At 44.7% G+C, this 27,959-nt stretch overlaps 1 protein-coding gene across 1 annotated transcript; it reads left to right on the top strand.

Annotated features, from left to right (window-relative positions):
- The first annotated feature begins 5,208 nt into the window (after nt 1-5,208).
- LOC147603738 (serine/threonine-protein kinase SRK2A-like) lies at nt 5,209-27,546 on the top strand. The gene is made up of 10 exons (XM_086795812.1): nt 5,209-5,704; nt 6,386-6,527; nt 6,675-6,749; nt 6,826-6,927; nt 7,030-7,083; nt 7,181-7,273; nt 7,384-7,476; nt 26,536-26,640; nt 26,746-26,844; nt 26,989-27,546. The coding sequence occupies exons 2-10, from the start codon at nt 6,408-6,410 to the stop codon at nt 27,256-27,258; spliced, it is 1,011 nt and encodes a 336-aa protein (XP_086651938.1). The 5' UTR covers nt 5,209-5,704; nt 6,386-6,407; the 3' UTR covers nt 27,259-27,546.
- Nucleotides 27,547-27,959: the final 413 nt, after the last annotated feature.

The following is a 27,959-nucleotide window of genomic DNA, read 5'->3' as shown; positions in this document are numbered from 1 at the left end:
ACTTTTGGTCTCATAGACCCTTGGGGTCTTCCATGTAGTACGACGTTAATATAACTCTCTCTCTCTCTCTCTCTCTCTCTCTCTCTCTCTCTCTCTCTCTCTCTCTCTCTCTCTCTCTCTCTCTCTCTCTCTCTCTCTCTCTCTCTCTCCCCGAGATGTAATGTAGAATATAAGGCATTGGAGTAGAATATACATCTCGATGAGATGCAATGTAGTGGTCTTGCTTCCCCACCACAAGAGAGGGTTGTTCTCATAAGACAGCTGGGTTACATAGTTCCTCCCATTAACCCATTGGATGTTCATTTATATTGTTCCTTTTGGTGAACAATCTAATTGCCTTGGATAGTTCCTTTTGCTGAACAATCTAATTGTCTTCGATAGTTCCTTTTGGTGAACAATCTAATTACCTTGAATAGTTCCTACGTTGCATAGTTCCTCCATTAACCCTCCCTATTGTTGTCTTCGTATGCACGGGCCATGAAATCATTGGGCCTAGACAACCAATCTCCCAATACCATACTACTGTGTGTGTATTAGAATGGTGGCTTCTAAAAGAAAACATGTCTTAGTTTTAATGGATAAACTAGAAACACTTTTTCATGATCTTATCACCTTACTAACATGCTTTCTTTGCACTACAATATTTTTTCTCATTAACGTGAAAGTTACTGGCAGCTCTATGGAGCTAGCTACCTCCTAAGTCCTAGTGCAAACTTGCTAGAATGCAATCTTGTCTTCTTATGGATACTGCTTAATTGCGATTAATTACCTTGAGAGGTATTTTCACTCACACTCTAATATGAGAAAGTAGGAAAATGACTTACCATATTGCACATGCTCTAGATGGATGGATGCTCTAGAGAATGACAGATGCACTATGATGGATGCACTATAGGTGGATGGATGGATGCAACTAATTACCTTCTTCAGAGGTATTTGTACTATGATGGATGCACTATAGGTGGATGGATGGATGCAACTAGATGGATGGATGCAACTAATTACCTTCTTCAGAGGTATTTGTACTCAAACTCACACTCTAATATGAGAAAGTAGGCAAATGACTCACCATATTGCACATGCTCTAGATGGATGGATGCAAGAATTGTACTCACAATACAATCATTTTCTCTACTGCACCTTCCACTCTAGCTTGGTTGTTCTATGAAATGAATTCTAGAATTACCCTTCAAAGTGTGCTATTTGATTTCTAGTAACACTTGAAACATGTCCAAGTTCACGCAAGTAGCACTTTCACTAGTTCAATCACATGTCATGGACCTTCTTGAATGTTACCAGATAACATCTATTGCACGCTAAACACTTCTTAATCAAACCTTTTCTCATTTTAAAGATATTTTCTTAATTTATATAATATTTTTCATAATAATATAGCTTTGGTCTTTACCATCATATGGATCAATGTTGACTCTCTTGTCTTTGATCTTTTTGTTCATGAAAGTCTCACATAGGTGTGTTCACAAAGTACCCTTTATGATAAGATAGTTGTTCTCATAAATGTCTTGTTGAGAGATGGGTATCTAGTATATGCTAAGAATCAAGATGTGCTCAAAATTTTTAGAATTACCACCTAGATATGGATAATGAAGCCCACACACCCAACACTTTATCATGGTCCTAACTAATATTATTTGTTGGGTCAATGTAGGTCAGCAGAGATGCTTTCGTTGGGTGATGGTTCTGCTTCTAGGAAATTCATGTGTAATTTTATACTGTTTCATCTTTATAAAGGTTAATGTAACTGCTTTCTCCAATTATGTAAATTTATACAGTTTCGTCTTTATAAAGGTTCAATGTACCTTGTCTTCTCCAGTTAAGAAAATTTAGATATAATGTATTGAATCGTTAGAATTTGCATGATTTATTTTAGTGGAAAAGACTAAATACTTACTAGTGTTCTAAGAATCTTGTTTATCCATATGATGTCTTTGCTAGGGAGAATTTAATTCATGCTAACATCCTTTACTTCAACTAAAAGAACATATAATGCTTTGTGCCTTTACTTGTCGGTGTGAAATAAAGAATGGACCAAGGAGGACATGTATTAAATCCGAATAAGGTAATAAGTTTTGGATCTCACATGAAGTACCCATAGCCTTAAGCAAGTTAACAAGGGAGACTATTTCTAACAAGCATGTTAATCCTGGAACGATCTAAGGTTGCTACTTCAAACCTAGTTGGTACATGTTGTTTAATTGGAAGATGCATTCAATTGTAAAAACATGCATATGTTAGACAAGGTATCATTTGAAATGTGTCTTGGCTGTTCAAAACTTATCATGTGAGAGGCCTAAGCATTATAACAATGATTAGCACTTAGTGTGTGTGTGTCTCTCTCATGTGAGTATCATGAGGACAATTACACAATAAAATTTAAATTACATGCACACATGAAGATACTTATTTCCAAGTAACAAAGTCTTATACTCAAGGACATAGAGAAAAAATTGCCATGTCCTCTATCACCTCTCTTATCATTCTAATGTTCAGTGGGGGAGATGGACAAGATTAGATTGGAAAGGAAAGCTATTTTCACATGCTCCATTGAGAAGTCAAAACTCTCCCTTTTGCAAATTCATTTCTCATAATTGGAAGGAGGTGATGGGATTGATGAAGTGGGAAGGATGTACAAGGGTCATAGGGAGCTCTTTATTTAGTTTAGGGATATGTTGGTCACACAAATTTACTCCTCCATTAGCCCAGCTGAATGTAAGAGTAACTAGGAGATTGAATAATAAGGGATGGATATGGGTTGGAGACTATTGGGATAGGTCTCAGGTGGGGTGGAACATCTTTGTGTTTGAGGCCCAAACTTTGGCAAACTAGCTTTGCTATTCCTGTCGGATACCAACTCCTTCAAATCTTTCCCTGTATATACCTGCCACATGCCATTAAATGGTTAGGTTATCCCAATATGTACATCTATCCCATCATCATGTGAGTGGCTTATCCTATTCTAGTTTCTAAAGCGTGCACCAACTCTACAAATGTATTGTTATTCATTTTATTCACATAATATATAGACCAGCAGTGATGCACACACCTATACATCAATTCTACAACATCTAATCCCTTTTGAAATACTAGACATTTTTTAGAGGTCCAAATATCCCATAAACAAGTATACCTTACTAGGTTGAACACCACATCAACTGACCCCTTTGGTTCAATCAGCTTCCCCACTAACCAGTCCCCCCAAGACTCCCTTAGACCTATACTAGTAAATACCCACTTATCTACAACCCCCTGATAGCAAGGCATCCCCAAAAAGCATGTCTACCATCCTCAACTGCTGATATCCACATCTAGGACAAACCCCTGAGGTAAAGTTTTTATGTACCAATTTGTATCCAAGAGGGAGAACCCACATACATACTCTCCACAAAAAAGTATGTACTTTCAAAGGCATATTCAGACCCCATAACAATTTCCACTTCTTCTTCCAAGAGCCTATACTCCACCTTGCCCTCCAGATTTTGTTACAATAATTCACTTTCAGCTCACTCTTGATCATCTCCTCATACAAACACTTGGTAGTCACCCTCGCCAGCTTGGCCTCATTAATCCAAGTCTAATCCTTGAACCAGTATACCTCATTAAAGGCTGTAGAGATCCAACCCTTCCCCACCTCCTCCAAGGCTTATCTTGCCACTTGCAAGTCTCTCTAACGTATCCCAAACTCATCCCTTATTTGTCCCAACTCTTTCCACCCCACCTGAGACGTATCCCAACAGTCTCCAACCCATATCCATCCCTTATTATTCAATCTCCTAGTTACTCTTACATTCAGCTAGGCTAATGGAGGAGTAAATTTGTGTGACCAACATATCCCTAAACTAAATAAAGAGCTCACTCTTGATCATCTCCTCATATCCCTAAACTAAATAAAGAGCTCACTCTTGATCATCTCCTCATACAAACACTTGGTAGTCACCCTCGCCAGCTTGGCCTCATTAATCCAAGTCTAATCCTGAAACCAGTATACCTCATTAAAGGCTGTAGAGATCCAACCCTTCCCCACCTCCTCCAAGGCTTATCTTGCCACTTGCAAGTCTCTCTGACGTATCCCAAACTCATCCCTTATTTGTCCCAACTCTTTCCACCCCACCTGAGACCTATGGGAGAAACAAAATGCACACACCTTTATGGCACTAATAGAGAACCCTATTAGAAGAAGGCCCGATGTGAAGATATGGACCAAGAAAGAGGCTATGGAGGAGCAGACTCCTAAGGGGTGCACCACTGAGTCTTTATTGGTGGTTGGCTTTACAGTTGGCTTACCACATCAGTTGGGAACACTCATCTTTTGTATGGGAGGATGAGAGGTGGGATTAGATCTGTGGTCTACAAAACAGTGAAGAGTTGATACTAGGTCTTTTGGTGTGACATGAGTTGGCTTTTGTAAAAGGTGGACCATTGTATATGTAGCTGGATAGTTTATAAATAGAAATATAATTATATTTCCCCCCAAAAAAAGGAAAAAGGAAAAATTGCCATATCCTTTTATATTAAGGTGAGCAAAATTGATTTTCAACAATCATTTGACCCCAAGGTTAGAGAGATCTAGAAGTATCATAGATGTAATAAGTACAAATAAAGACCAATGAAGTTGATTCAAATGCCATCCAAATGCGATTTAAAAGATGTGCGAGTGCTTCCAATGGATCTCACAGTAAATGACATCCAAAGTATGGGGTATAATGACAACTTCCATTGGTACACAACACACTTTAAACGACTTGACTCCCCCTTTAGAAGAACGAGGGTGGGCTTTGTCCACCATGCCAAGTCCTTGATGCCAATTGTGTGGGGGATGATTAGGCAGACACCAAGCCCATGCCAAGTCCTTGGGGGGCCAATTACACATTAGGCAAGGTGGCCGGGCATGACATCAAGCCCGCGGCTTCCCAAAAGAAGAATTGCATGTAAGGTTTTGGTAAGTGTTTTTGAGTGCAACTTTAGAGGTGAGTGTGTGGCCGAGAAAGAAATAGGGCATGGGCAAGGTGGGCTTTAAGAAAGGGGTGGTGTGAATCGAATCATGACTTTTTAAAGGACGAAAAGATGCCCTTGAAATGGATGTGGCCCAAAGACTTTTTGCACACGTGAATGAACATGTAATTAAACTAATATTGAGGAATCAAGATGGGCACTAGGTACAATTTATATGTAGCTTATATATTATATAAAATATAAACAAAAAGTTTTGGGTCATGGAGAAACGTTTATGGTGTTTTTTGTCCTCGACTTTGATGGGTTTAATGGCAGAAACTCTGTGAGAGATCTAGACAAAGACAAGGATGCAGGATTTCTTTAAGTGGTAGATGCAGCTATGCTGAGGTCGATCATTGATGCGAGTATATTATCAAGTTGCCAAGAGTAACAGTGTTTAGAGAGATCAGTCGCACCGAATCAACTCTTACTTTAATTCAATCCACTGTTTATCGACCATCGCTGCACTGAAACGGGCGATTAACTGTGAAATCCAGGAGTGATTAAGTTAATTTACGAGGACCCATTTTGCAACTTGACGTTGAGAGGAGATTAGTTCCTTCTAATCAGCTGTTTAGTTAACCTAATCAGCTGTTTTGCACACGATGCTGCAGTGTTGAGGGCTGGCTGCTGTAAACCCCCATATTGAAGAAACCTTTCTGAAGTTGAAGCTGGCTGGATATAGAAGCTTCTGGTAAGTCCCCCCCCCCGCCGCCCCCCTTCCCTTCCTTCCTTCCACCGCGCGCCTTTCCCCATACATATATCACATATGTTTCTGTAGAGTTTTTTTTTTGGGAAATTCTATAATTCGTAGCTCCTTCTTAAGATACCATGTTCTTCTGCTTTTGCTTTTTTCCTGTTTTTCTGCTTTTTCTTTTCTCTTGTTCTTCTGCATTTGCTATTTTTGTCTGGGAAAGGAATCTTGCAACCCCTTTATCCCTTTCAGAATCTGAGTTTGGACACTGGATGGAATAGTGTCAGCAGCTGGGATTGGCCCCATACACATAATTATGTGCGGATATACACATCAAGCGTGGGCTTCACTCCAGGAGTGCTTCCTTTGACACGGTCCATGGGTTGCAAGTTCGTGCGTGGGTGTGGGTGTGTGTGTGTGTGTGTGTGTTGGGGGCTAGGGTGGGGAGGGGTGGGGGGGTGGAAGGGATTTGAACTGGGCCAAAAACTGCCCCAGTGCCCGTGCTCATTGGTGTTTTCTGGTTTTCATTAACCCTTTTGATGTAACCATGAAACCTCCATGTTTCATTAATTCTTTAGGTTTTTACTCTTAAACATGTTTACCTCCCCCCCCATGTATCAAGCTATCTGGTCATAAACTCTTCTGTCATTTCCCTCAGTGGCTTCTTTTGGGCATTTGCAGATTCTTCTTTTGGGCTTTCTGCATGGAGAATTTTGAGGAGGTTAAAGCGATAGGGTCGGGCAATTTTGGTGTTGCTCGTCTGCTGCGCAACAAGAAGACACAGGAACTTGTTGCTGTGAAGTATATTGAACGAGGCCCAAAGGTGAGTGGGTTCATGAATACTTGGTATTAGGTGCGTATGTGGCTTCATAAACTTTGGATCAGGTTGCAGTTGTTTGATTATGCGGTGCAGGGGAGGGGTTCCCCTCAAAAAAATAAGTTCTTTTAATGATGACTTCTTCTTTTTTAGATCGATGAGAATGTTAAAAGGGAGATCATCAATCATCGATCCTTGCGCCATCCAAACATCATCCGATTTAAGGAGGCGAGTTTTTAAGATACGTGCCATTTCATTGCTTTATTTAAGCTGCACTGGGTTGACATTGTGATGTGGAGTGCAGGTTTGTCTCACAGCCACACATTTAGCGATCGTCATGGAGTATGCAGCAGGCGGGGAATTATTTGAGCGCATCTGCAATGCGGGCCGTTTTAGTGAGGATGAGGTTTGTTAGGGCATTGGTAGCATTGTCAATGTTTTAAAAGCAATGTTTGCACATGCCATATCATTGTGTTCTTTTGGATGTACATATTTTTTGTATGGTCAGGCGAGGTTCTTCTTTCAACAGCTGATTTCGGGAGTAAGCTATTGCCACAACATGGTATTAATAGTTTTTATGGTAACTGAGTTATTTTTCACAACTGTGGTACCTCAAGTTCTTTGATATCTGACTCCCAAAAGCCCTGGTTGTTTGTTAGCAAATTTGTCATCGTGACTTGAAATTGGAGAATACCTTACTGGATGGAAGCCCAGCACCTCGGCTCAAAATTTGTGACTTTGGTTACTCCAAGGTGATATAATGCCTGAGTGAATTTGTAGACGTGGGGACAATAGCCATGCCAAGTTTTAAGTTTGCAAGTAATTCACGTGAGCGCATGACTCATGTTTGATTTCTTTGCAGTCATCTTTGTTACATTCTCAACCGAAGTCCACTGTGGGGACACCTGCGTACATTGCCCCGGAAGTTCTATCTCGGAAGGAGTATGATGGGAAAGTAAGCTGCATTCATTAGTTGTAATTAATCATGTAGCCATTGTCAAACTGATCGATCCATGCAATGACCTCTAAGTTTAGCAGCTTTACCTAAAAATAAGGTGAGAGTTAGCTTTTTTGGTGTGTTTGAGTGAGTTGTTCTTGATCTCCACCCATGCCAACCATCTACTGAAAAATGTTGTGTATCCTGTGCCCTCTTGAAAATGAGGTTGTCTTCGCGCCGGAGACAACAAACTTCTTCTGCTTCCGTGCATTGCAATTGACAGGCTTCCTCAGCGTTTGCCCACTGCAGCCTAAGTTCCAGTGCTTCCTTCTGAAGTCGGTCTTCACGTGCTTGTTCCAACTTTAGCTGCTTCTCAAGCATGGCTAACTGGGTGTCATGGGCCTTTGTGTCATCGAACGCAACTTGCTCATCTTGAGCTCTACATTCCTTGGCTAGGGCTTTGTGCTCATCGGCTTCATCTCATCGAAGCCAAAACTGCTTGTTTGCTTCTTGGGCTCAGTTTTTGTTGAGATTATGTGATGCGGTTGGGATTTCTATCCGGAGGGACTTGGTGCCCGAGGGGTATGCTGGACCGCCCCGAATATATTGCATCTATATGGGGAGGAAGCGCTAGGAGAGGCAAGGCATGGACCCATGGTAGGCACCCTAGACGCACTCACGCACCGGGTAGGCACGTAGGCCTTTCCCGGGTGCGGGAGGTGTTCCGTGGGTGCCGGGTGAATATAAGAGGTTGGGAACTTGGAGAGAAAAGAGAGAATTCTACTGGTTCAAACGGATTCGAAAACGGAGTCCGTTTGGGGTAGGAAAAGCTTGTTGGGCTTATGGGTAGGAAAGACCTCTTAGCCTAAGTTTAAGTCGCCGCATATGGGGGGGGGCGGGGGGGGGGGGGGGGGGGGGAATTGAGAGGTGTCCTTAACTTGGAGAGCTCTTGAGAAGAGTGTACGCCTAGGGAGGCCTAGGGAAGAGTGCATGGTTAGGGAGGCCTAGGGAAGAATAAGGCAAGGGTTGGAGGACAAGCACACTTTAAGTCTATCCACACGCGGGGGGGGGGGGGGGGGGGGGGGGGGGGGGGGGGGAGGAAGGAGAAGAGTGTAGGACATGTCCTAGAGCTTGAGGGAGGGCTTGCGCCTAGGGCCTTGCTGGGGGCTTTTTCGGAGAAGGGGGCTGGGAGGGTCCTTTTATAGGTGCTGGAGGGTGGACGTCCGGGTGCGGGAAGGCGACACCTGGGTGGTGTAGGTGTCCGGGAGAGAGTGTGGGCGTGAGACATCTGGGGGTGGAGGTGTCTCGAAGAGAGAGAAAGTGTGACACATGGGGGTGGAGGTGTCCCCAAGAGAGAGAGCGCGCGACACCTGTGGATAGAGGGTTCTGGGAGGAGGGGGTACGTGTAGGGGTGTGCTGGAGGGTGCGTCTAGGTCGTGTACACACTTGGGTGTCCCGGGTGGATTGTCGGTCGTTTCACGGGCGGCGCCCGTGGTGGGACCCACGCCGGCCGCCCGCCGTCGTCCCGAGGGGGTCAAAAATTTTTTTTTTAACGAAAATGTCCGGCCTTGCCCCGTGACCATGGGGGTGTGTTCCGTTCGTTGATTAGACGCATGGATAGTTACTATTTTAGGTCGGAAGTTCGCAGATTAAAGGCTTAAAAGCTTAATTAAATCCATTCCGGGTACCCGTTTTTAGTTCAGAAAAAACTATTTTAAGCGTAAAATTACGCGTAGATTCCAAATTTGGATTCAAAATTACAAATTTCTAAGCAAAAATGGCTCATTTTTCAAAAATAGAAGTTTTCTGATCGTAAAAATGACAAACTAAGTTATATTTTTCAACTCTGAAGCAAGTACATTGTTATTTACAATGGGTATGTTATATTTTTCAACTCTAAAGCAAGTACATTGTTATTTACAAGTACATTGTTATTTTTCAACTCTGAAGCAAGTACATTGTTATTTACAATGGGTATGTTACATCCTCGGGGCACCCGACACCCACGGAACACCTCCCGCACCCGGGAAAGGCCTACATGCCTACCCGGTGCGTGAGTGCGTCTAGGGTGCCTACCATGGGTCCATGCCTTGCCTCTCCTAGCGCTTCCTCCCCATATAGATGCAATATATTCGGGGCGGTCCCCAGCATACCCCTCGGGCACCAAGTCCCTCCGGATAGAAATCCCAACCGCATCATAGATTAGACCCTGCTAGTTTTTGTTGTCTCGAGGTGGAGAGTGGATAAAATTTAATCCTAAAACCATGCAATGCTCCATGCTTTTTGGTGGAAGCTTAAGTGGTAAGGCGTGCAACAAGTCTTTCAATGCTTTACTTGTACGGAATGGAAAATAAAAAATAGAACAAATCAAAACTCTCTCAACGGAGTGATACAAAATTGTCCATGGAAATCTCATCATGGAATACAAGGAGTGTGAAACATGAGAGGAGCATCAGCTCCCAATAGATGGCATACCACTCTCCAAAGTATTAAGCATGGGGCTAATGAGTATGGTCAAGAGGTCTCCCTTAGCTACGTCACGTGGAAAGGTAGCTCGATGGCGATGGAGCATGTCTTGGATTTGGAACTGATAGGGGATCATGGCGCCGGGCATGGATGACGTTGGGGGCCAGGGCGTCGGGCACGCTGGAATGCAGAGGCCCGGTCTAAGATAACTCTCTTGGGCAAGGGGGGTCCGCAACAGTCCAAGGTGGGTCCACAAAATCCACTGTATGGGTGTCCTCCTGCCAGGTTTGAAGAAGCAAGTGATGGTTGGTTGGCGAGGGAAGGGTCGGGGTGGCTGGGGCCGAAGCTCTCTCAAGAAAGTGTCCCCGTGTCTGCGGAGGTCGAGCAGGAAGAGCCCTAGGTAGTGCTGGTCCGGAAAGTCAATGATCTTGGAAAGTGGGCCAAATCCCTCATGGAACAAACAATGAAACCTCCCGCGGATCTCATAGTATACTGGCAGCAACATATGTAACTCTCCTCTATCTCAACCTCTGCGTGGCATTATCGGTAGATCCTCTCCTCCTTGGGTCTCCGTATGAGCTCCTCGGCTTTGAAGACACGCTCAGCTCTCCCTGTCTCCACTTTGAGGCTGTGGGGTGAAACCCATATCTGGCCAATCGCAATCAGACATGTGAATACTCAGGTAGCCCGACTGCTGGATGAATCCATCCTCAATGAGCTTGGGGAAGTGATCTTTGTAGAAGTGCATCTTCTGTGGGAGCTCCAAAGGTGTGATCCATGTGTAGTGGGTGTAGAGGCTGAGAAGATCTAACCGGGTAACCCGGTTGGTGTCCTCGTGAGAGAGCTGGAGAAAAGGGGAGTCCAAACTGCAATGAAGGGGTGGGAGGCGGTCCATATGCGGAACCCATATCCTGAGAACCAAGTGCAAACTCGGGCACACCATACGCCAGGGTGGCCCTCAAGTGTGCTAGCTGTCTCGAGGACTCGAAGGCAAGCCTCGGGTACCTATGTGGATCCATGTGATTGATGCGATGGAGGTATGTGACTGTCTGGAAGAGTGCATCCACTAGCATCAGGGTTGCAACGTCTGCTTGGATAATCTGGTGTGGGAGTGATGGTTTGTTGTGGATCATATGGGAAAATATCATGACTTGGGGCCTCTCAACTCGTTGCCAATCCTCATCGGATAAATCTGGCCTCCAAAAGGTTGCTCCATGCATCAAGGCTGGTGTGACGAGGGTGTCAAAAAGCCAACCCTTCGTCGTGGGCTTCTGGAAACGTGCCTAGAATCATTGCTGCTCAAGTAAACTCAAGGCTGCAAATCCCTGTTGTAACTATTTGGCCCTCCTAGCACATACATGATAAAATCCATGCTTGGACACAAGACAGGTGGAAGAAGACATGGGGACAAGGTCCATAAGGTTGATTAAGAAAAAGCACCATTCTTGGTCAAAAAGCAAGAAAAAGCAAAAAGTCAAACAAGGTTGATTGCGAGCCAAGGGCACCATTGGAAAGAGGAGATTGAGCTGGACCAAAAAGCTAGAAAGTGCTTTCTCAAAAACCAGCTCTAAGGCCAAAAAGCAAGGCCTTAAAGCTAAAAGAGCAAAGCACCAAAAGTTGAGTAATATTTTATTAATAAAAGTAAAAAGAGCAAAAGCAAAGGCAAAAAGAGAAAAGCAAAGCATAAAAAGGTAAAGCAAAAGCAAGAAGGCTTTTTGGCAAAAAGCAAGGTCTCTTACAAGTATAAAAAGGATTGGACTTCTCTTGTAGTACCATGAACAAGATCATTGAAGATTGAAGGAGATCGTGGAGTGTATGTGTGGACACCTTCTCCAACTTGTTTTTCAGATGTACGGTTAGCCCTAGACTTGTATGGGCATATGCATGGGCGATACGGACGTGTGCACGGACCTGTACGGACATGTATGTACATAAATTTCAGAAATCCTAAAAATTTCAGAAACTCTAAAACTGCTCCAAAAACCCTAAAAATTGCGTTTTGGAGATTTTTATCGCCCAAAAACCATTTAAATAGGTTTTATATCAGTTTTCTTGCGAGAAAGAGCTTTTCCATGGTTTTCTTCATCGACAAGGTTATAGAAGTTGTGGAGATTACTCATGGGATGAGCGAGTGTTTCCTGGACTTGGATTTGGACTTGGACATAGAGCTTGGACATGGAACATGAAGCTTGGACATGAACATGGAACTTGGACATAGAGCTTGGACATGGAACATAGAGCTTAGACATGGAGCTTGGATTTTGGACTTGGACTTGGACTTGGACTTGGACTTGGATTTGGATTCATTGGATTCGGATTCGGATATTAGATTCGGTACTAGCCCAGGTGAGAGATACTTGTGGGTCATCCCCGTGGTGTGCTCGACATCAGAGATCTTGTGCCTTGACATCGACATTGACTTGGATATCCTACATCGGCATATCTGTTTGTTTTGTATTCATTAATTGTATTGATCCTGGCCAGCGTGCCCGTGGATTGTTCCTGAATAAATTCCTGAAAGGGTGGGGGGCCTGTTCCGCGCTCAATGTGGCGTACTGTGCAAGATCCCTATTTCCTTCTCTCTCCCCCTTCTCTCTCTATATCTTTCTCTTGGACACGTGGTTGAGTTTGTCACTGCATGCCCCGCTAGGCTTACAGTGGTATCAGAGCAGGATTTCTCTCGAAGAAATTTTGTTGGGGTGGCAGAGCCATGTCGAGAGCAGAGGGAGAGCAAGGGCCTAATGAAGGGAAAAACTATAAGGCCAATACAAGACTTCAAAATGGGACCCAAGACCATCAATCTATTCATCATGAAACCATGGCCATGACATCAGAAGAGTACCATGACTTTCAGCAGTTCAGACGACCTCTCGGAGACGAAGAATTTCTTTCTTGGAGAACCAAGAGAGAACAGGACCAAAGAAGGGCTCAAATGTTTGCAGATTTCATCAAGGATTGAGCCACTGAAGACGAAGGAGTTGAAGCTGCTAAAGTCCATCTTTGAGTCACCATTGCAGAAGGATCTGGAGCTACCCGTTCTATTTCTTATGGAGGAGACAGGGAAGCTACTCCTCCTGCTCTCTCACATGCAACTTCCTCGGGACAAGTAAGGAAAAGGAAGGCAAAGACGCTAGAGAGATCTGAAGATCATTAGATTGACATCATGCCAGCAAGTTGGACGAGTGGTTTGCAGTGGTGTTTAGTCCATTGTATATTTTGACAAATAAAGCCATGAAATCTATGTTGACCAAGGCTGAAACAAAACCCTTTTGAAGCATTGAGACTTTATGCTAGCAAAGGACCAGTGCTGATTATTCTAGACCTTTTTGTGGTTGAACATGATGAGATTGCATTGGAGTAGTCTTGAACCAAGCAGGCCATGTTGTGGTTGTTGATGAATGTCAAAGACAACAAGGTAGCAGATGCATTATCTCGGAGAGCTTTGAGCCATGAGGTTTCTATGGGTTACCATATGGATTTCATTTTGATGAAGGATCCTTATGCTACCAAAGAAGACTTCAAAGATGTTTTGGAACATATTATATAATAAAGATTTGGCGACTTTCTATGTCATCAAAAAGGTTTTTTCTTATGATGCAAACTTGTTTATGTGACACAAAGGATTTGAAGCCAAAAGTGAACAAAGAAAAGCCATGGTCCACGTTACACATACTGATTACACCTCAAGCTTTGAAAAGCTACTTTTCTTGGCCTTGTATAGAACACTGAGTTAATATATTCGAGAATGTTTGGTTTGTCAGAAGGACAAGTTTGACCAACAAAAGCTAGCAGGATTATTGCACCCATTGAATGTTCTATGGGAGAGTATTGCTATGGATTTTATCTTTGGATTGCCAAAGTCATTGGCTAGACATTTCAGATCATTGGAGGATGCCTTCCATGACAATATATGGAAACCATGTACAGGGTTACCCCCAGAGGAACTTGTATTGAAGGATCCATTAGGGATGGAAAAGCGAGAATAGATTGTGTTTCATTCTGTGAGAAAAAGAGGAAAGACAGAGGTCAGAAAGTTTCTCTTGGACTTCGAGAATTATTCGCTATTGGATGCGAAATGGATGCTGTCACCATTTGGCCACCCAATTGGTCCACCCGTGCTTTCTTATCATGTATGTACATTGGACTGGTATCCATGGTAGTTGTTGATGCCGGGGATTGATGCCACTCATGTGATACTGTAGACTTGGCTTTCCGTTGGGACTTGTGCCTCCGTGTACATCCCCGGAAATGCTTGGTGGATTGGTGTTCCATTGGGTCTGGTACCTCGTGTACTTGCCTGGAGCACGTCTATTTTGGTATAGTCTCATGAACGGGGATTGTCCATACCAATGCTGCATTGCATAGCATCTTTATGTGCTTGCTTGCAATTGAAATTGCATGCTGTTTTCATGCTTGCTTGACCAATGTGTAGTTCCGGGTAAGGGGACGCCCGTCCCTGAACCGTGCGTGTGAAACTGTCTGCTGACATGGTTATGTGGCATGTGATAGGTGGTAAGTATTGGTCATAAACTTGGCCTTAGGAGTTAGCACTAATTTATAAGTGAGTGTGTACACACTTCATTAAGTTTTGGGTGACCAAAACTCACTTATAAATTATGGCTAGCCCGGTGTTCACACACACTGATGTCCCGAAGGTGGACACAACCCAATGTCCACCGCCCAGACCTTATCCCCTTTGTACAAAGGGAGTAACCAGCCATGGGTCCACTCTAGCTTGCTCCACAAAGCACCTGCCTGCCACCTACACTGAACAACTCACCACCTCACTCCTTTTCCTCTCTCTAGAGTTTGGCGCCTCCTTCATGAGGGCTGTTGGGCTGCATTTTCTGCACATTCTCCTTCCCAACTCCATTTCCAAGCTTGCTAAGGTGATTTTCAAGCTTCCTAGAGTGTTTCCGGATGCTAATCACTCTCCTACACACTCCCAATGACTGAAATTCAGCAAAACAGCTCTCTTGATTGCTGTAATTTCTGGTCTTTTTGCTGAAAACCCTAATTTCAGCTCTCCTTTCTCAAGTTGAACCATAGGGGAAGCTTTCCCTAGGCTCCCTTCATCCTCTTGAAGACTTTTGTCGCGAAGAAAGGCGACAAATCAAAGATCTCAACACTCCAAGGACTTCCATTGCGAAGACTTCTGCTGTCATCGACTCTACTTGCTATTGGTAAGCTGTTATGCTTAAATATGGGAGCAAGTAGCATGAGGGAGGAACCGGATTACAAGATCACATACCCTGTGTAGTGTTTTCTTGTCCTACGTGTTCTCTTGCAGATTGTTGCTACCATGTGTTGGTGGAACAATAGAGAGCAGATGGCAGGGAACATGGGCACTTGAGAGGGTAGTGTGGGTTGCAAGTCTACATCGACAACCACTTGTTTGCAATACTGTATTCATATGCATTGGTATGGAAATCTGGTCAGAAATGCCCATGACACTATGTACTTGATTCTCCCAAGATCAATATACTTTACTTGAGAGGGAGGGGTTGGCCGTTCCGGCTCATTGTGTGTCTCTTGTCAATTCAGCAATTTACTTCTTGTATTTGAACAAGTATCCATCAAATTTTAGTGTATTTAAGTGTATTGATTAGCATTGTGTTCAACCAAGTTACATTCGTATCAGAGCATACGGTTCTCTTTCACTTCTATCGTGAGAGACGATCACCGTGAACACTAGCTATCTCTACACTTAGAACATTGTGGACAGCCATACAATGAATGTTGGAGATGCTAATACAAGAGGCAGGGACAATGAAATGCATGCCTCCAATGCTTTACAGGATGAAAAAACTCATGTGGTACACAATAGGAAACATGAATATGTGGGACAGCCGTCCCGTGGCAAAGAGAAGATGCAGGAAGAAGAGTCCATAGTCTTGAGGGCTGAACTTACTCGTATGTAGGCTCTTCTCCATGCACAACAAGAAGAATTGAATCTCTACCGCCGCGAGGATCCATTGGTACATGACCGTTTGAAGGCCAAGAAAGTTGAATCTTATATGGATCATGCAATGGCAATGATTGCTCAAGAGTTGCACATGTAACCGAGGGATGCAGCACGTGCATACTTGGCTCGTACCGAGGATGCCTATGCAGAAAAGGCAACCATCCCACATGTCCTGGAATCCCCACAAGTGCCCGAACAAGAACTTATGTCTAAGAGGATGAATCTCCATGCTATGGGAGAGGAACAATCAATGACTTCATGCCATGCAGGAATACCTTATGTAGCCCGTGAAGGATACAATGTTTATGGCAGTGGTCAAAATGTATGCCAATGCCATTGCCGGCTGAAAATGTGCATGCACAGCACATGCAACATGGGCTGCAATTTTCTGTTGGTGCAGGTATTCCGCGTATCTCTCATGCCACTCATGCCTTCGAGTGTGCTCGTGAGGGAGAAGTTATGGCTGAAAATGTATCAATGCATGTTGAGGGGCCAGCCATGCCTCATGCTTATAGGGCACATGTATCTATGCCTTTTGCATCACCTTTTGGTCCAAAAATGATGCTAGTCACAGGGGCTGTCCCAATGGACAAACATGGGGAAAAACATGTTGAGATGCACACACATGCATCAAAGTCTCGTGACTTCAAAGCCGGAGACAAATTTGTGAAGTTTGACACATATCATGGAGCCTATGATGCATCAAAGGCACTTGCTTTTATTGCCCAGTTTGATATTGCTTTCAGTGATGAGGATTTCACTCAGAAATCCATGATCCGCCAAGTAAGCATGTTCATGAAAGGCACTGCTGCCCATTGGTGGCTCACGGAGAAGCTCTCACCGAATCCTGTTAGATCATGGGAAGAGTTCAAGGAGAGGTTCTATGCTCAATTCTTGCTTCCCAATGCATTGAATGAGATAACAATGAAGTGGGATTGGGTAAAGCAAAATGAGGGGGAATCGGTAAATGCATATGTACAAAAGTTTTGGAAAGTGCTTTTGGAGGTGTCTCCATTTATGCATGTCACCGAGGCAGAAAGGAAGAGAAGGTTTCAATCGGCATTGCAACCCGTGTACAAAGCGGGATTACAAATGCATCCTGGTCATATCTTACATCAATTAATCGCAGCCGCTGCCGCCACCGAGCAATTGGAACTCACATTGAGTCGATCCAATAAGGCTAAACCCTCATTTCAAGGCAAAGAGAGGGCTGTCCAAAACCTGCAAAATGATGGACAGCCACCTAAAAAGGACCAAAACCAAGATAAAAATGGTCCAAAGGCTCAAAATAACACTACCAAGAAGCGTCCCTTCAAACTGAGAGACTATGGTCTCACTCCGGAATAGAAAAAGCAATATATGAGTGAGGGGAAATACTTTACTTGTGGTAGCACCGAGCATATTGCAAAGGCATGTCCAAACAAGAAGAAGCCTGATAATGCAAATGCATCAAAGCCTAATGTGGATATGGTTCCGGATGTGCAGGGCAACACTTCACATGATAGCAAAGATAGGGTTTTATATAAAGCTTGGGGGGGACAGCTCAAAGATCAGCTCGCTTTGTTCATGTTTGATGATTGTGCATCTGAAAATTTCATATCCACACAGATGGCAGCTGCTTTGGGTATTGAAGTGGAGGACATGGGTCCTCAAATTGAAGGAGGGGCTGCCTTTGTTGGTAGAGAAGTACAGGTCATGCCTATTTTTTGGCATGTTGCGCATACACATTCAAGGCTATGTGGATTATGAGGATTTTCTTGTGGCGCCTTTGAATGGCTGTGATGTATGGCTTGGGAAGCCTTGGCATACACGTATTGATCTGTGCAAGGCTTACAAGACCAACAAGATCACCTTCATGCATAAAGGCCGAGAACATGTAATTGATGCTGGTGAAGAGGGTGATACCATTCCCCTTGTATCTCATGTACAAATTAAGAAAGTAATGAAAAAGAGTGTTTTTGCATACTTGATTTTTGTACGAGATCATGTTGAGGAAAATAATGTACATGTAAACACTCTTAATAATGATAGGCTGAAATTTTTGCAAGAGCATAATGATTGTTTTGCTGATGAGTTACCAAATGAGTTACCACCTGTACGACCGGAAGATCATCGCATTGATCTTTTGCCGAGTAGCTCACCACCTAATAGGCCAGCCTATCGTGTAAGTGCATCCCAAAAAGAGGAGATCATGAAGCAAGTGAATGAGCTTCTTGAGAAGGGTTTGATTCAGCCAAGCTCTTCTCCATATTGTTCACCGGCTCAAAAGAAGGATGGATCCTTTCGTATGTGTGGATTATAGAGCTTTGAATAAGCTTACCATCAAGAATCGGTTTCCGATTCTACGCATAGACGACATCCTTGACAAGTTGGATGTATCGGTATGCTTTAGCCGGATTGATCTCAAGAGTGGGTATCATCAAGTACGTGTAGTGTCTGAAGATGTACACAAAACTGCTTTCAGGACAGCATTTGGGCTTTATGAGTATCTTGTTATGCCTTTTGGTCTTACAAATGCCCTGGCTACATTCAATAGAATGATGGATCGCATATTCGGTGGGTATAGGAAAATTACAGGTGTCTTCTTTGATGACATCCTAGTCTTCTCGAAGACCGAAGAAGAGCATAAAGCTCATTTGGCTATTGTTTTTGAAGAGCTCCTTGTGGACAGGTTTAGCAAGCAAGCTCATTTCTTGCCGGTCAAAAAGACCATCAAAGCTGAGCATATGGTTAAAATATATCTTGCACAAGTGTTCAAACATCATGGAATGCTGAAGTCCATTGTGGGGGATAGAGATCCCAAGACTACAAGTCTCTTTTGGCGGGCCTTATTTGATAATATGGGCACCCAATTGGACTTCTCATCAGTGTATCACCCTCAAACAGATGCGCAAAGTGAGGCTGCAAATTCAGCCGTGTTGGATCTCTTGAAATGTTATGTGGCGGATCAGAAGTCTTCTTGGGAGAAGTACTTACTGCTTGTGGAATTTGCATACAACAACACGGTGCATGCATCTACGGGAACGGCCCTGTTTGAGATTGTTTACGGTAAGGTGGTTTTGCCACCCATCCTTCGCACAAAGGATGAGATATTTGCAGCTGATGAGTATGTAAGAGACTTGGATATTGCTTTTGCTCGAGGTGGCAGGCAGGTGCTTTGTGGAGCAAGCTAGAGTGGACCCATGGCTGGTTACTCCCTTTGTACAAAGGGGCCCAAAACTTAATGAAGTGTGTACACACTCACTCATAAATTAGTGCTAACTCCTAAGGCCAAGTTTATGACCAATACTTACCACCTATCACATGCCACATAACCATGTCAGCAGACAGTTTCACACGCACGGTTCGCGGGCGGGCGTCCCCTTACCCGGAACTACACATTGGTCAAGCAAGCATGAAAACAACATGCAATTTCAATTGCAAGCAAGCACATAAAGATGCTATGCAATGCAGCATTGGTATGGACAATCCCCGTTCATGAGACTATACCAAAATAGACGTGCTCTAGGTAAGTATACGAGGTACCAGACCCAATGGAACACCAATCCACCAAGCATTTCTGGGCATGTACACGGAGGCACAAGTCCCAACGGAAAGCCAAGTCTACAGTATCACATGAGTGGCATCAATCCCGAGCATAAACAACTGCCATGGACACTAGTCCAATGTACATACATGATAAGAAAGCACGGGTGGACCAATTGGGAGGCGAAATGGTGACATCCCCCTTGGCTTCTAAACAGTTGTCCGCAACTGAAAAGCATCCAAATATGTCTGAAGCACATGCGGGCAATCTTTGAAGAACTCTTCATCTACCCATTTAGCATCAATGGGAAGATAGTTCCTAAACTTCACAAGGTAACGCCTCACAACTTTGCTTGCAGCAAGCTTGCGTTCCTTGTGATACACAATTTGCTCTGGCTGCAAGATCTCCTCAAGCGCATCCACTTCTAGTGGATCCTCAATGACCATTTCACTGGGCTCCGGCCCTACATACTTGCGAAGGAGACTCACATGAAAAGCATTGTGTATGTGCCAATGACTAGGTAATGCCAATCTGAAAGCCACTTCATTGATCTTCTCGATCACTCGAAAAGGCCCATAGTACCTGGTTGCAAGCTTAGGATATGCACCCTCTTTGTCAGGCCTCTTTGCAAGTCTTGCTTTCTCAAATTTTATCAATACCCAATCATTCTCTTTAACATCCAATTGCCTTCTATGCTTGTTGGCAGCCTTTTTATGCTTGTCTTGTGACCTACTCACCACCTCACTCCTCTTCCTCTCTCTAGAGTTTCGCGCCTCCTTCATGAGGGCTGTTACAGATTCTAGTCTTTCTGAGGACATTGAGAGGATATGGCATGATAGCCAGAGCTTTGACCTGGATGCAGCAGGCCAGTGTGCCCAGGGACTCATCGAGCTCAGCTCTTTTTTGCACGTTGTAGCCTTGACACGGCTGGGAGAGACACGAGAGCGGGAGCGCCGCTTGAGACGTAGCCTTGCTTCGCTCCAGCGCCTTCAGGAGCAGCAGCCTACATGTGAGTGGGTGGCGTCCCAGCTGAGCCAGGCACGCCAGGAGGTTAGAGAGGCAGAGGAGCAGAGACATGAGTTCTACTATCATCGCCAGGCCTCACAGTGGACGCAGCTTGGTGATAGAGTGACTGGGGAGTTCTTTGAGATTACCGGACCTCGCCATGCTCGCTCGAGCAGGTATACGCCAGCTCAGGAGACAGGACGGCTCGTTAGCCACTGAGCCCGGGGAGATTAGAGCCATTGCCACTGAGTACTATAGAGACCTGCTCTCAGCGGAGCCAACCACGGAGGCACGTGATGCTTGCAGACAGACTGTGTGGGCCCATGTACAGAGGAGGGTCACAGATCGTATGCGCACAGTTCTGGGTGAGCCTCTTTCAGAGGATGAGCTTGTTGAGGCTTTGAGGGTCCTTCCGCGCCATGGTTGCCATGGGGAGGATGGATTGACGCCTGCCTTTTTTATGCGCTATTGGGACATTTTGGGGCCAGGCCTCCGCAGGGGCTTTCAGTATGTTTTGGACACTGGGGTGATGCCACAGAGCTTTTCAGAGGGCTTGATCTTTCTTATCCCCAAGGGGGAGGGAATGTCTGATGATATTCGGCAGTGGAGACCTATTACGATCCTCAATACTGTCTACAAGGTCCTGGCCAAGGCCTTGAGTTTGAGGATCCAGCCCTTCCTTGGGGAGTTGATTCATGCTACCCAGACAGGATTCGTCAAGGAGCGCAGTATCCTTGACAACATTTTCACCTTCTGGGAGGCGACGGCCCGAGCTAGATTTCTGGGCGAGGACCTGGTCGTTATGCTTCTCGATTTTGAGAAGGCATACGATAGAGTCGATTGGGGTTTCCTCAAGGGCACTATGCTTCGCCTGGGTTTTGAGCCAGTCTGGATTCGAGGGGTGGCGGCTCTATATTCCACAGCTCGTAGCCAGGTGCTGATGGCAGGAGGACGGGGACCGGGTTTTGAGTTGACTAGATTAGTCCGTCAGGGGTGCCCTCTCGCCCCGTTTCTTTTTCTCTTCTTTGCTGAGGCTATGAGCATGTATCTGACAGCAGAGGAGGTTGGTTTGAGGGGACTCCAGCTCCTAGTCCGGGGAGAGGACCTGCTCGATTCCGAGTTTGCTGATGACACGGGATTATTTTTGCATGGCCAGAAGGCCAATCTTTAGAGGGCAGAGCAGTCGCTACAGGTTTTTGGTGCAGCTTCGGGAGCATTGATCAATTGGCGCAAGACAGTGGCCTTTTGGATCAGTAGCGCTCCCACTCCGGCATGGAGCCCAGACTCGGGTTTTAGATGGATTCCTCCTGGCACAGTAGTGCGGTATTTGGGATGCCAGATTGGACTTGATTCGCCACCTGAGCAGTAGATCGCCCCGCTTCTTCTGAGCATTCGGAAGAAGCTCTTGTATTGGAGTACAGCTCGGCTATCCTTGGCTGGGAGGGTGGTGGTGACAAATCAGGTGCTTTTAGCGACCATGTGGTACATCACGTCTTGTTGGATCTTCTCGAGCTCTTGCATCAGCCAGGTACAGAGGCTGATCAGGAACTTTCTTTGGTCTGGGCGGGATGGTCAGCCAGCCCGGGCTAAGGTTGCTTGGGCAGTTATTACTCTTCCGCTGGCCGAGGGGGGCTTGGGCATTATAGATCCAGTTGATCAGAGTAGAGCCTTATTGGGGAAGCTTATTGTTCGGGGCTGCTTCCAGGCGCTGAGCCTTGGAAGGAGCTTCTTGTTCAGCGACTGCAGGCTAGGGCTTCTCCAGCAGGGGGCACTTGGGCACCAGAGATACGATGGATCTTCATAGAGATGAGGAGGACAGGCCTCAGTAGAGGATGGGAGGACAGATTTGCCTTGAGCATCCTGCGAGCTTGGGAGCTGCTGAGACCGGGGCTTTCTCAGAGACCTCCTACTTGTGATGCACGGTGGATGGGAGCCTTTACACAAATGGAGATCCTGATTGCTGTCAGAGCTTGCACTGAGGATGGTAGATGCCTCTACTATGAGATCCAGGATGAGGGCAGACTTCAAAGAGTGGAGGTGGAGTCGCCTTTGGTTGCAGAGTGCATCTTTCAGAGGATACGGGTAGTGGCCGCCGCTTCTCGGAAGTGGCATATTGATCCAGACCCTGCAGATGTGGACTCTGATTGGCACATTTGGGCATATGCTGTGCGCCCCTTGGCCCGGCTCCAGTGGGACCCTGGCGAGTACGAGTGGCATGATCCTTATGCGTCCCCCGAGGCCACAGAGATTACCTTTTTCCAGTACACTGTTCGGTTGGGGAGGCATATTTTGACTGCGAGGAGGATGGTCTCTCCAGCCGCAGCGGAGCATTGGCGGCTTCCTCAGCAGCCTCACCATCTGGTTCACCTGGAGAGCCCGGTGTTTCAGGGCCTTTGAGGGGAGACTAGAGCCACCAGCAGAGACTGTTCGGGGGATTTGGCAGGAGCTGCACACCCTGCGCGGACAGTATGACCGCATCCGGGGCGACTTGGATGCGGCGATCTTGCGGCGCCAGGCCTTCCACACCACTTGGCGTAGCGGCCCCTTCTATACACTACACGCGGGAACCCCCTGCTGGCATTACAGGCCACCTGTTTGGCTTTTCCCCCCTCCTATTGTATGATATAGCTCTCAGTTATTTGTATTGATCTTTGTACCTTTTTGCACCTAGGGAGAGTCTCCCTAGCTGCCTTGATTGGATCTCTGCTCTGCCTTCTTATGAGCAGGAGAGTTTTTGTAGCCCAGTGGGCGTTTTTTAAAACTAATGAAAGGATCTTTTCTCGAAAAAAAAAATCAGCTGTGTGCGCTGGTATAATATGGTCAGGATTAATGTGTTTAATTAGTTGTGTGCATTGACTAATATTGTTTTGGATGAAGGCAATGATTGAGTGGCAGATTATGTGTTAATTGCAGGTTGAACATGTGTTGGATCACTATGGGATATTTTGAAAGACACGTGAACAAGTCTAGTGCAACCAAAATCAATAATGTGAAGCTTTGCAAGCAAGAGCGACTGGAGAAGAGAGAAAGAAATAATCGGTCGACAGTTTTGTGCAGCAAAGCAAGAACTGATTTTTTTTTAATTTAACAAATAAAGCTTTAAATATTACAGCTTTTAAATGATTTAAAAGCTGGCAGTGCATAGCTAAGAGTTCAAAAAAAAAAAGACAGGAGCGGCCAATGCAAATGAAGAGAGAGAGGAGGGGAGCAGGGAGCGAAGAGAAAAAGAAGAAGGAAGACACAAGATGTCCAGTTCGAGGGGGGCCCTAAGTATATGTTACCTCTAACATATATGGCTAATCTATATGAAACCATAAAAGGTATTCACATGTCTTCCAAAATATCCCATAGTGGTTCAACACATGTTCCACCCGCGATTAACACATAATCTGCTACTCAATCATTCTCTTCATCCAAAATAATATTAGTCAATGCACACAGTTAATTAGACACATTAATCTGACCATATCATACCAGCGCACACAGTTGATTAAACACATTAATCTTGATAGACATTATATCAACGTACACAGCTTGATTAAACACATTAATCCTGGTAGATGATATAAATAAAAGGCGCATCTAAATAAAATATCCCGAAATAAAATAATGGGTGTCTCCATAGAGGTTATGACTAACAGCTACCAAAGGTCCACGCAGTCTCATTCATAGAGATCCTGAAGAACAATGGCTATAACATATTCCACTCCTAATATGTCCATGGGCTACACTCCATCAAACAGGTGGGAAGTCCATATGATTGCAAAGTCCTGGGATCAAAATACCCTGTGGAACTCCGTCCACCCTAGAGTATCTCTGACCATTGTGGGATCCAACCAGATATACTTCACAAAGTTAGTATATCAAACGATCCAAGTGTCAACACTAGTCTAGACATTCAATCTAATGGAGAAGTTCCAGTACACTCTAGCATCCCATATCACTAGAGCACACTCCACATAAAACCCCCGTTAAGCATGATCATAGGTGGAATGGCCAACTTTCCTCCCTACAACCTAGCCTTGAAGCAACCGAATTTCTCTCTGAACACCAAGGTCAAACCTTAGGTCAACTGGAGAGTTAATCTAATCCATGCAAAGTCAAGGATGAAAGATACCACCATCTTCACACCTCAATCCTTCTCGTTGGCTTCTGTAGTAGTCAGCTCTATTGGCTATCTATAAGCCATCTAAAAACCTCGGCCTAGGCATCTTGGATTATGACCATTGCCACAAGACTGCCTTACTCGGCACCACTTTACTGTTTTGAAAGAAACTATCCACTCATGTGGAAGAGTAAGAACGTGCAACAAATTAGATTCCATCAGAGTTAGGCAAAGACCTCGAAAATTAAAGATTATTTATTAGGGGTTTTACAAAAAGGTTCTTGAAAATAAGTGTCACGACTTAGGGTTTGTGAAGTCAAGACTATTGAGCCATTCCTAGACCCACCAATGTGTGTGAATTCAAACTTGAATCCCACTTAGCAAAAGCCTCCTAACACCAGTTGACACCCCCATGGGCATCGGTTGGCGAAGGCATGGAGCACCCATCAACCTTGGGCCCTACACTATTCTCCCTCAAGGGATCCTAGATAATGCGCTCTTGTTTATCACCCAACCTTACTGGTGGTGGCGGGTAAAATCCTAGCCATCCCGGTGGCTTCACTTGCTCAAAGTCGTCATTGTGCAGCGCGGACTGACTCCATGTCGTTACTGCCGGATGACTTCACTGACTCACTGCCCACTGGCTCCATATATCTTTGGTGCACGCTAAACATGCATGCTAACTTGGAGAAAAGTAGTGATAGAAAGGTGATGGGTTATGGTGTTACATCTGTCACATGCGGAAGCTTAGATAGTCTTCTTTCAGCCCTAAGCACTGCGTAGGACAAGAACAATCAACATAGACAAAGAGAGGGGGGAGAGAGAGAGAGCTGTGTATTCAGTATATTCATATGATACAAAAAGGTGTCTGTACAAATTCCATGGCCTTTGGCCTGCCCAAAAGGGTGACTAATGACCTTCTAAATTCCTATCTATGTAGTATGACCTGTCCCATAGTGGGGACAATGAGCAATGTTGTGCCTTTTATAGGCCCTTGGCAGCCAGGCCATCTGGTCGACTGCTGTTGGCCAGCTCTAGTGGACACCAAAAACACATAAACACTGCCGACTTGAGGTTAACCTCTGCAATGCGTGGCAGACTTCATCTGCGTCCAAGCTAAGCTTTTCTTGAGCTTGGATGAGCCTGGCCAGTGCCGTAAGTCTAATGTTTATCTGCTGCGAATCAGGGATTAGCTTTTGGATCAGCCATGTCCATGTGTGTGCACATGACATCCCCTCCTGCTAAACTTGATGATGGGATTCCAACCTTTGACCTTGGATGGTTGTCATCATCCCTTTGTCTCCACATGGACTCCCAAACTTGTCATCCTTCTCCTAGCAATCTTTTCACCGAAAACCTTGCCCTGTCTCTGATTTCACTCCAAATCTGGCGTAGAGATCTGTGCATTTGTTCCGCTTTGTCCCCTTGCCTTCTTGCCCTGTCTCTGAACACAAACATGAATCCTTCTTCTTGAAACTGATTCTCGCACCCTTGGCTCCACCCCTTGGATGATCGTCATCCCTTGGAGTTGCTCCATAAAATCCTTCCTTGGCAGCCTGAAGCTCATTTTACGTCTATCACATGTGGAAGCTTAGACAGTCTTCTTTCAGCCCTAAGCACTTCATTGAAACTCTTGATGCAAGAACAATCGACATAGAGAGAGGAGAGAGACAGAGATAGCTGTGTATTCAGTATATTCATATGATACAAAAAGGTGTATATGTCCGTACAAATTCCATGGCCTTTGGCCTGCCCAAAAGGGTGACTAATGACCTTCTAAGTTCCTATCTATGACCTGCCCCATAGTGGGGATCAGATGAATAACATTGAGCGATGTGCCTTTTATAGGCCCTTGGCAGCCAGGCCATCTGGCCGACTGCCGTCGGCCAGCTGCAGTGGACATAAAAAAAAACACAAACACTGCCAACCAAGGGTCTCTGACTTTTCTTTGTTATAAATGTTCATCATCTTGAGAAACATGTGAAGAGTCTGATGCGATGGTGGGTGCAGATTGCAGATGTTTGGTCGTGTGGTGTCACCCTTTATGTCATGCTGGTGGGTGCTTATCCATTCGAAGATCCTCAAGACCCCAGGAATTTCCGAAAAACCATTGGTGTAAGTTAGTTTTCCTATGCTGGTGCTACTGAGGTTGTGATCAAGTTTGGCTTTCTTTTACTTTGGTGCAGTATTTGTGACTGAAAGATTTGTTGGTTCAAACAGCGAATTTTGAATGTCCAATATACGATTCCAGACTACGTGCGCATATCGTCCGACTGCCATCAGCTCCTTTCCAGAATTTTTGTTGCCAATCCAGAAAAGGTGAGACTTCTATTGAAAAAGCAAGCTGCTTCTCATGTCTCTCATGTATGCTATTTATGTGTATATTTGTCACCATATATTCATGTGAATCAACTTGAATGCAAATGACATACTCCTTAATTCTGTGCTGGTGGTGTCAAGCAGCGGATAACCATTGCTGAGATAAAAAACCATCCTTGGTTTTTGAGAAATTTGCCAAGGGATCTTTTAGAAGGGTCTGATACAGGCTATAATCATGATAATAATCCAAATGATGCACCACAAAGCGTCGATGATATTATGAGAATAGTGAATGAAGCAAAGGTTCCTGGAGCTAAGGTTCCTAATGCGTTTGAGGATACAGCAATTGATGTTGAAGAGATGGATTTCGATCCTGATGCAGGAAGCAGTGGGGACTTTGTTTGTGCTATGTAAAGCTATGGTATTAGTCAGCCACAGGTTGCTATGACCTTTGCTTACTGACCCTTTTTAACTATGTTGGACTTGCCATGTAGTTGTAGTTGTATTATTAGCTATTTGGGACTTACTTTGGGACTTACTTTGATCCTTGTATAATACTTTCTTAATATGTATAATGTATGTTTCACCTGTATGGGAATCCACCACTTGTAGGCCGAGCAAGCCCTTCACAGGCAAGCGGCCAGCCGATAATAGACAATGCTAAGTTTGTTTTGAGATCAAATGAGCTTGATTTTTTTTAAACTTGTGGGGCATCAAGATTCAAAGGATTTCTGAAATTATATTTTGCCCAAAGTTTAGGTGTAACTAGCAACAATACTGCTTGCTGTCATCCTGCTCTATTGCAGCAGCTAGCTTGATTAGATATCCAAACACTGCCCTACAAAGCGAGGGATTTGCATTGTGTCAACAGTATGACGAGGCATTTGTATGTTGCACTCTCCCCTATTTAACCTGCAGTAGCTTCTTGACAAGCATGCAGCATCAATGAGCTAGGGGAGTGGCACCAATATCTGACTACTTGAGAAGAAACCCATGTCCGATTTCATGTTTGTGGCCCTACGAGATGGTTTTGCATGTTGCCTGACGGAATTGTTTACACAGACAGACAATGATGAATCACTCTCTGTGCTTAATCTCGATCGATCATGAAGCTC

This window comes from Cibotium barometz, chromosome 63 (genome assembly GCF_041138505.1).
Source record: "Cibotium barometz isolate CiBa-2024 chromosome 63, ASM4113850v1, whole genome shotgun sequence".
Classification (NCBI taxonomy): domain Eukaryota; kingdom Viridiplantae; phylum Streptophyta; class Polypodiopsida; order Cyatheales; family Cibotiaceae; genus Cibotium; species Cibotium barometz.
This window is presented reverse-complemented; position numbering and strand designations above follow the sequence as displayed.

Coding starts and splice junctions, on each gene's coding strand:
- LOC147603738 (XM_086795812.1), top strand. CDS start 6,408: ATGGAGAATTTTGAGGAGGTTAAAGCGATAGGGTCGGGCAATTTTGGT. Junction 7,477..26,535: donor GGAAGGAGTATGATGGGAAA/GTAAGCTGCATT, acceptor TGGTGGGTGCAG/ATTGCAGATGTTTGGTCGTG. Junction 26,845..26,988: donor TTGTTGCCAATCCAGAAAAG/GTGAGACTTCTA, acceptor GGTGTCAAGCAG/CGGATAACCATTGCTGAGAT.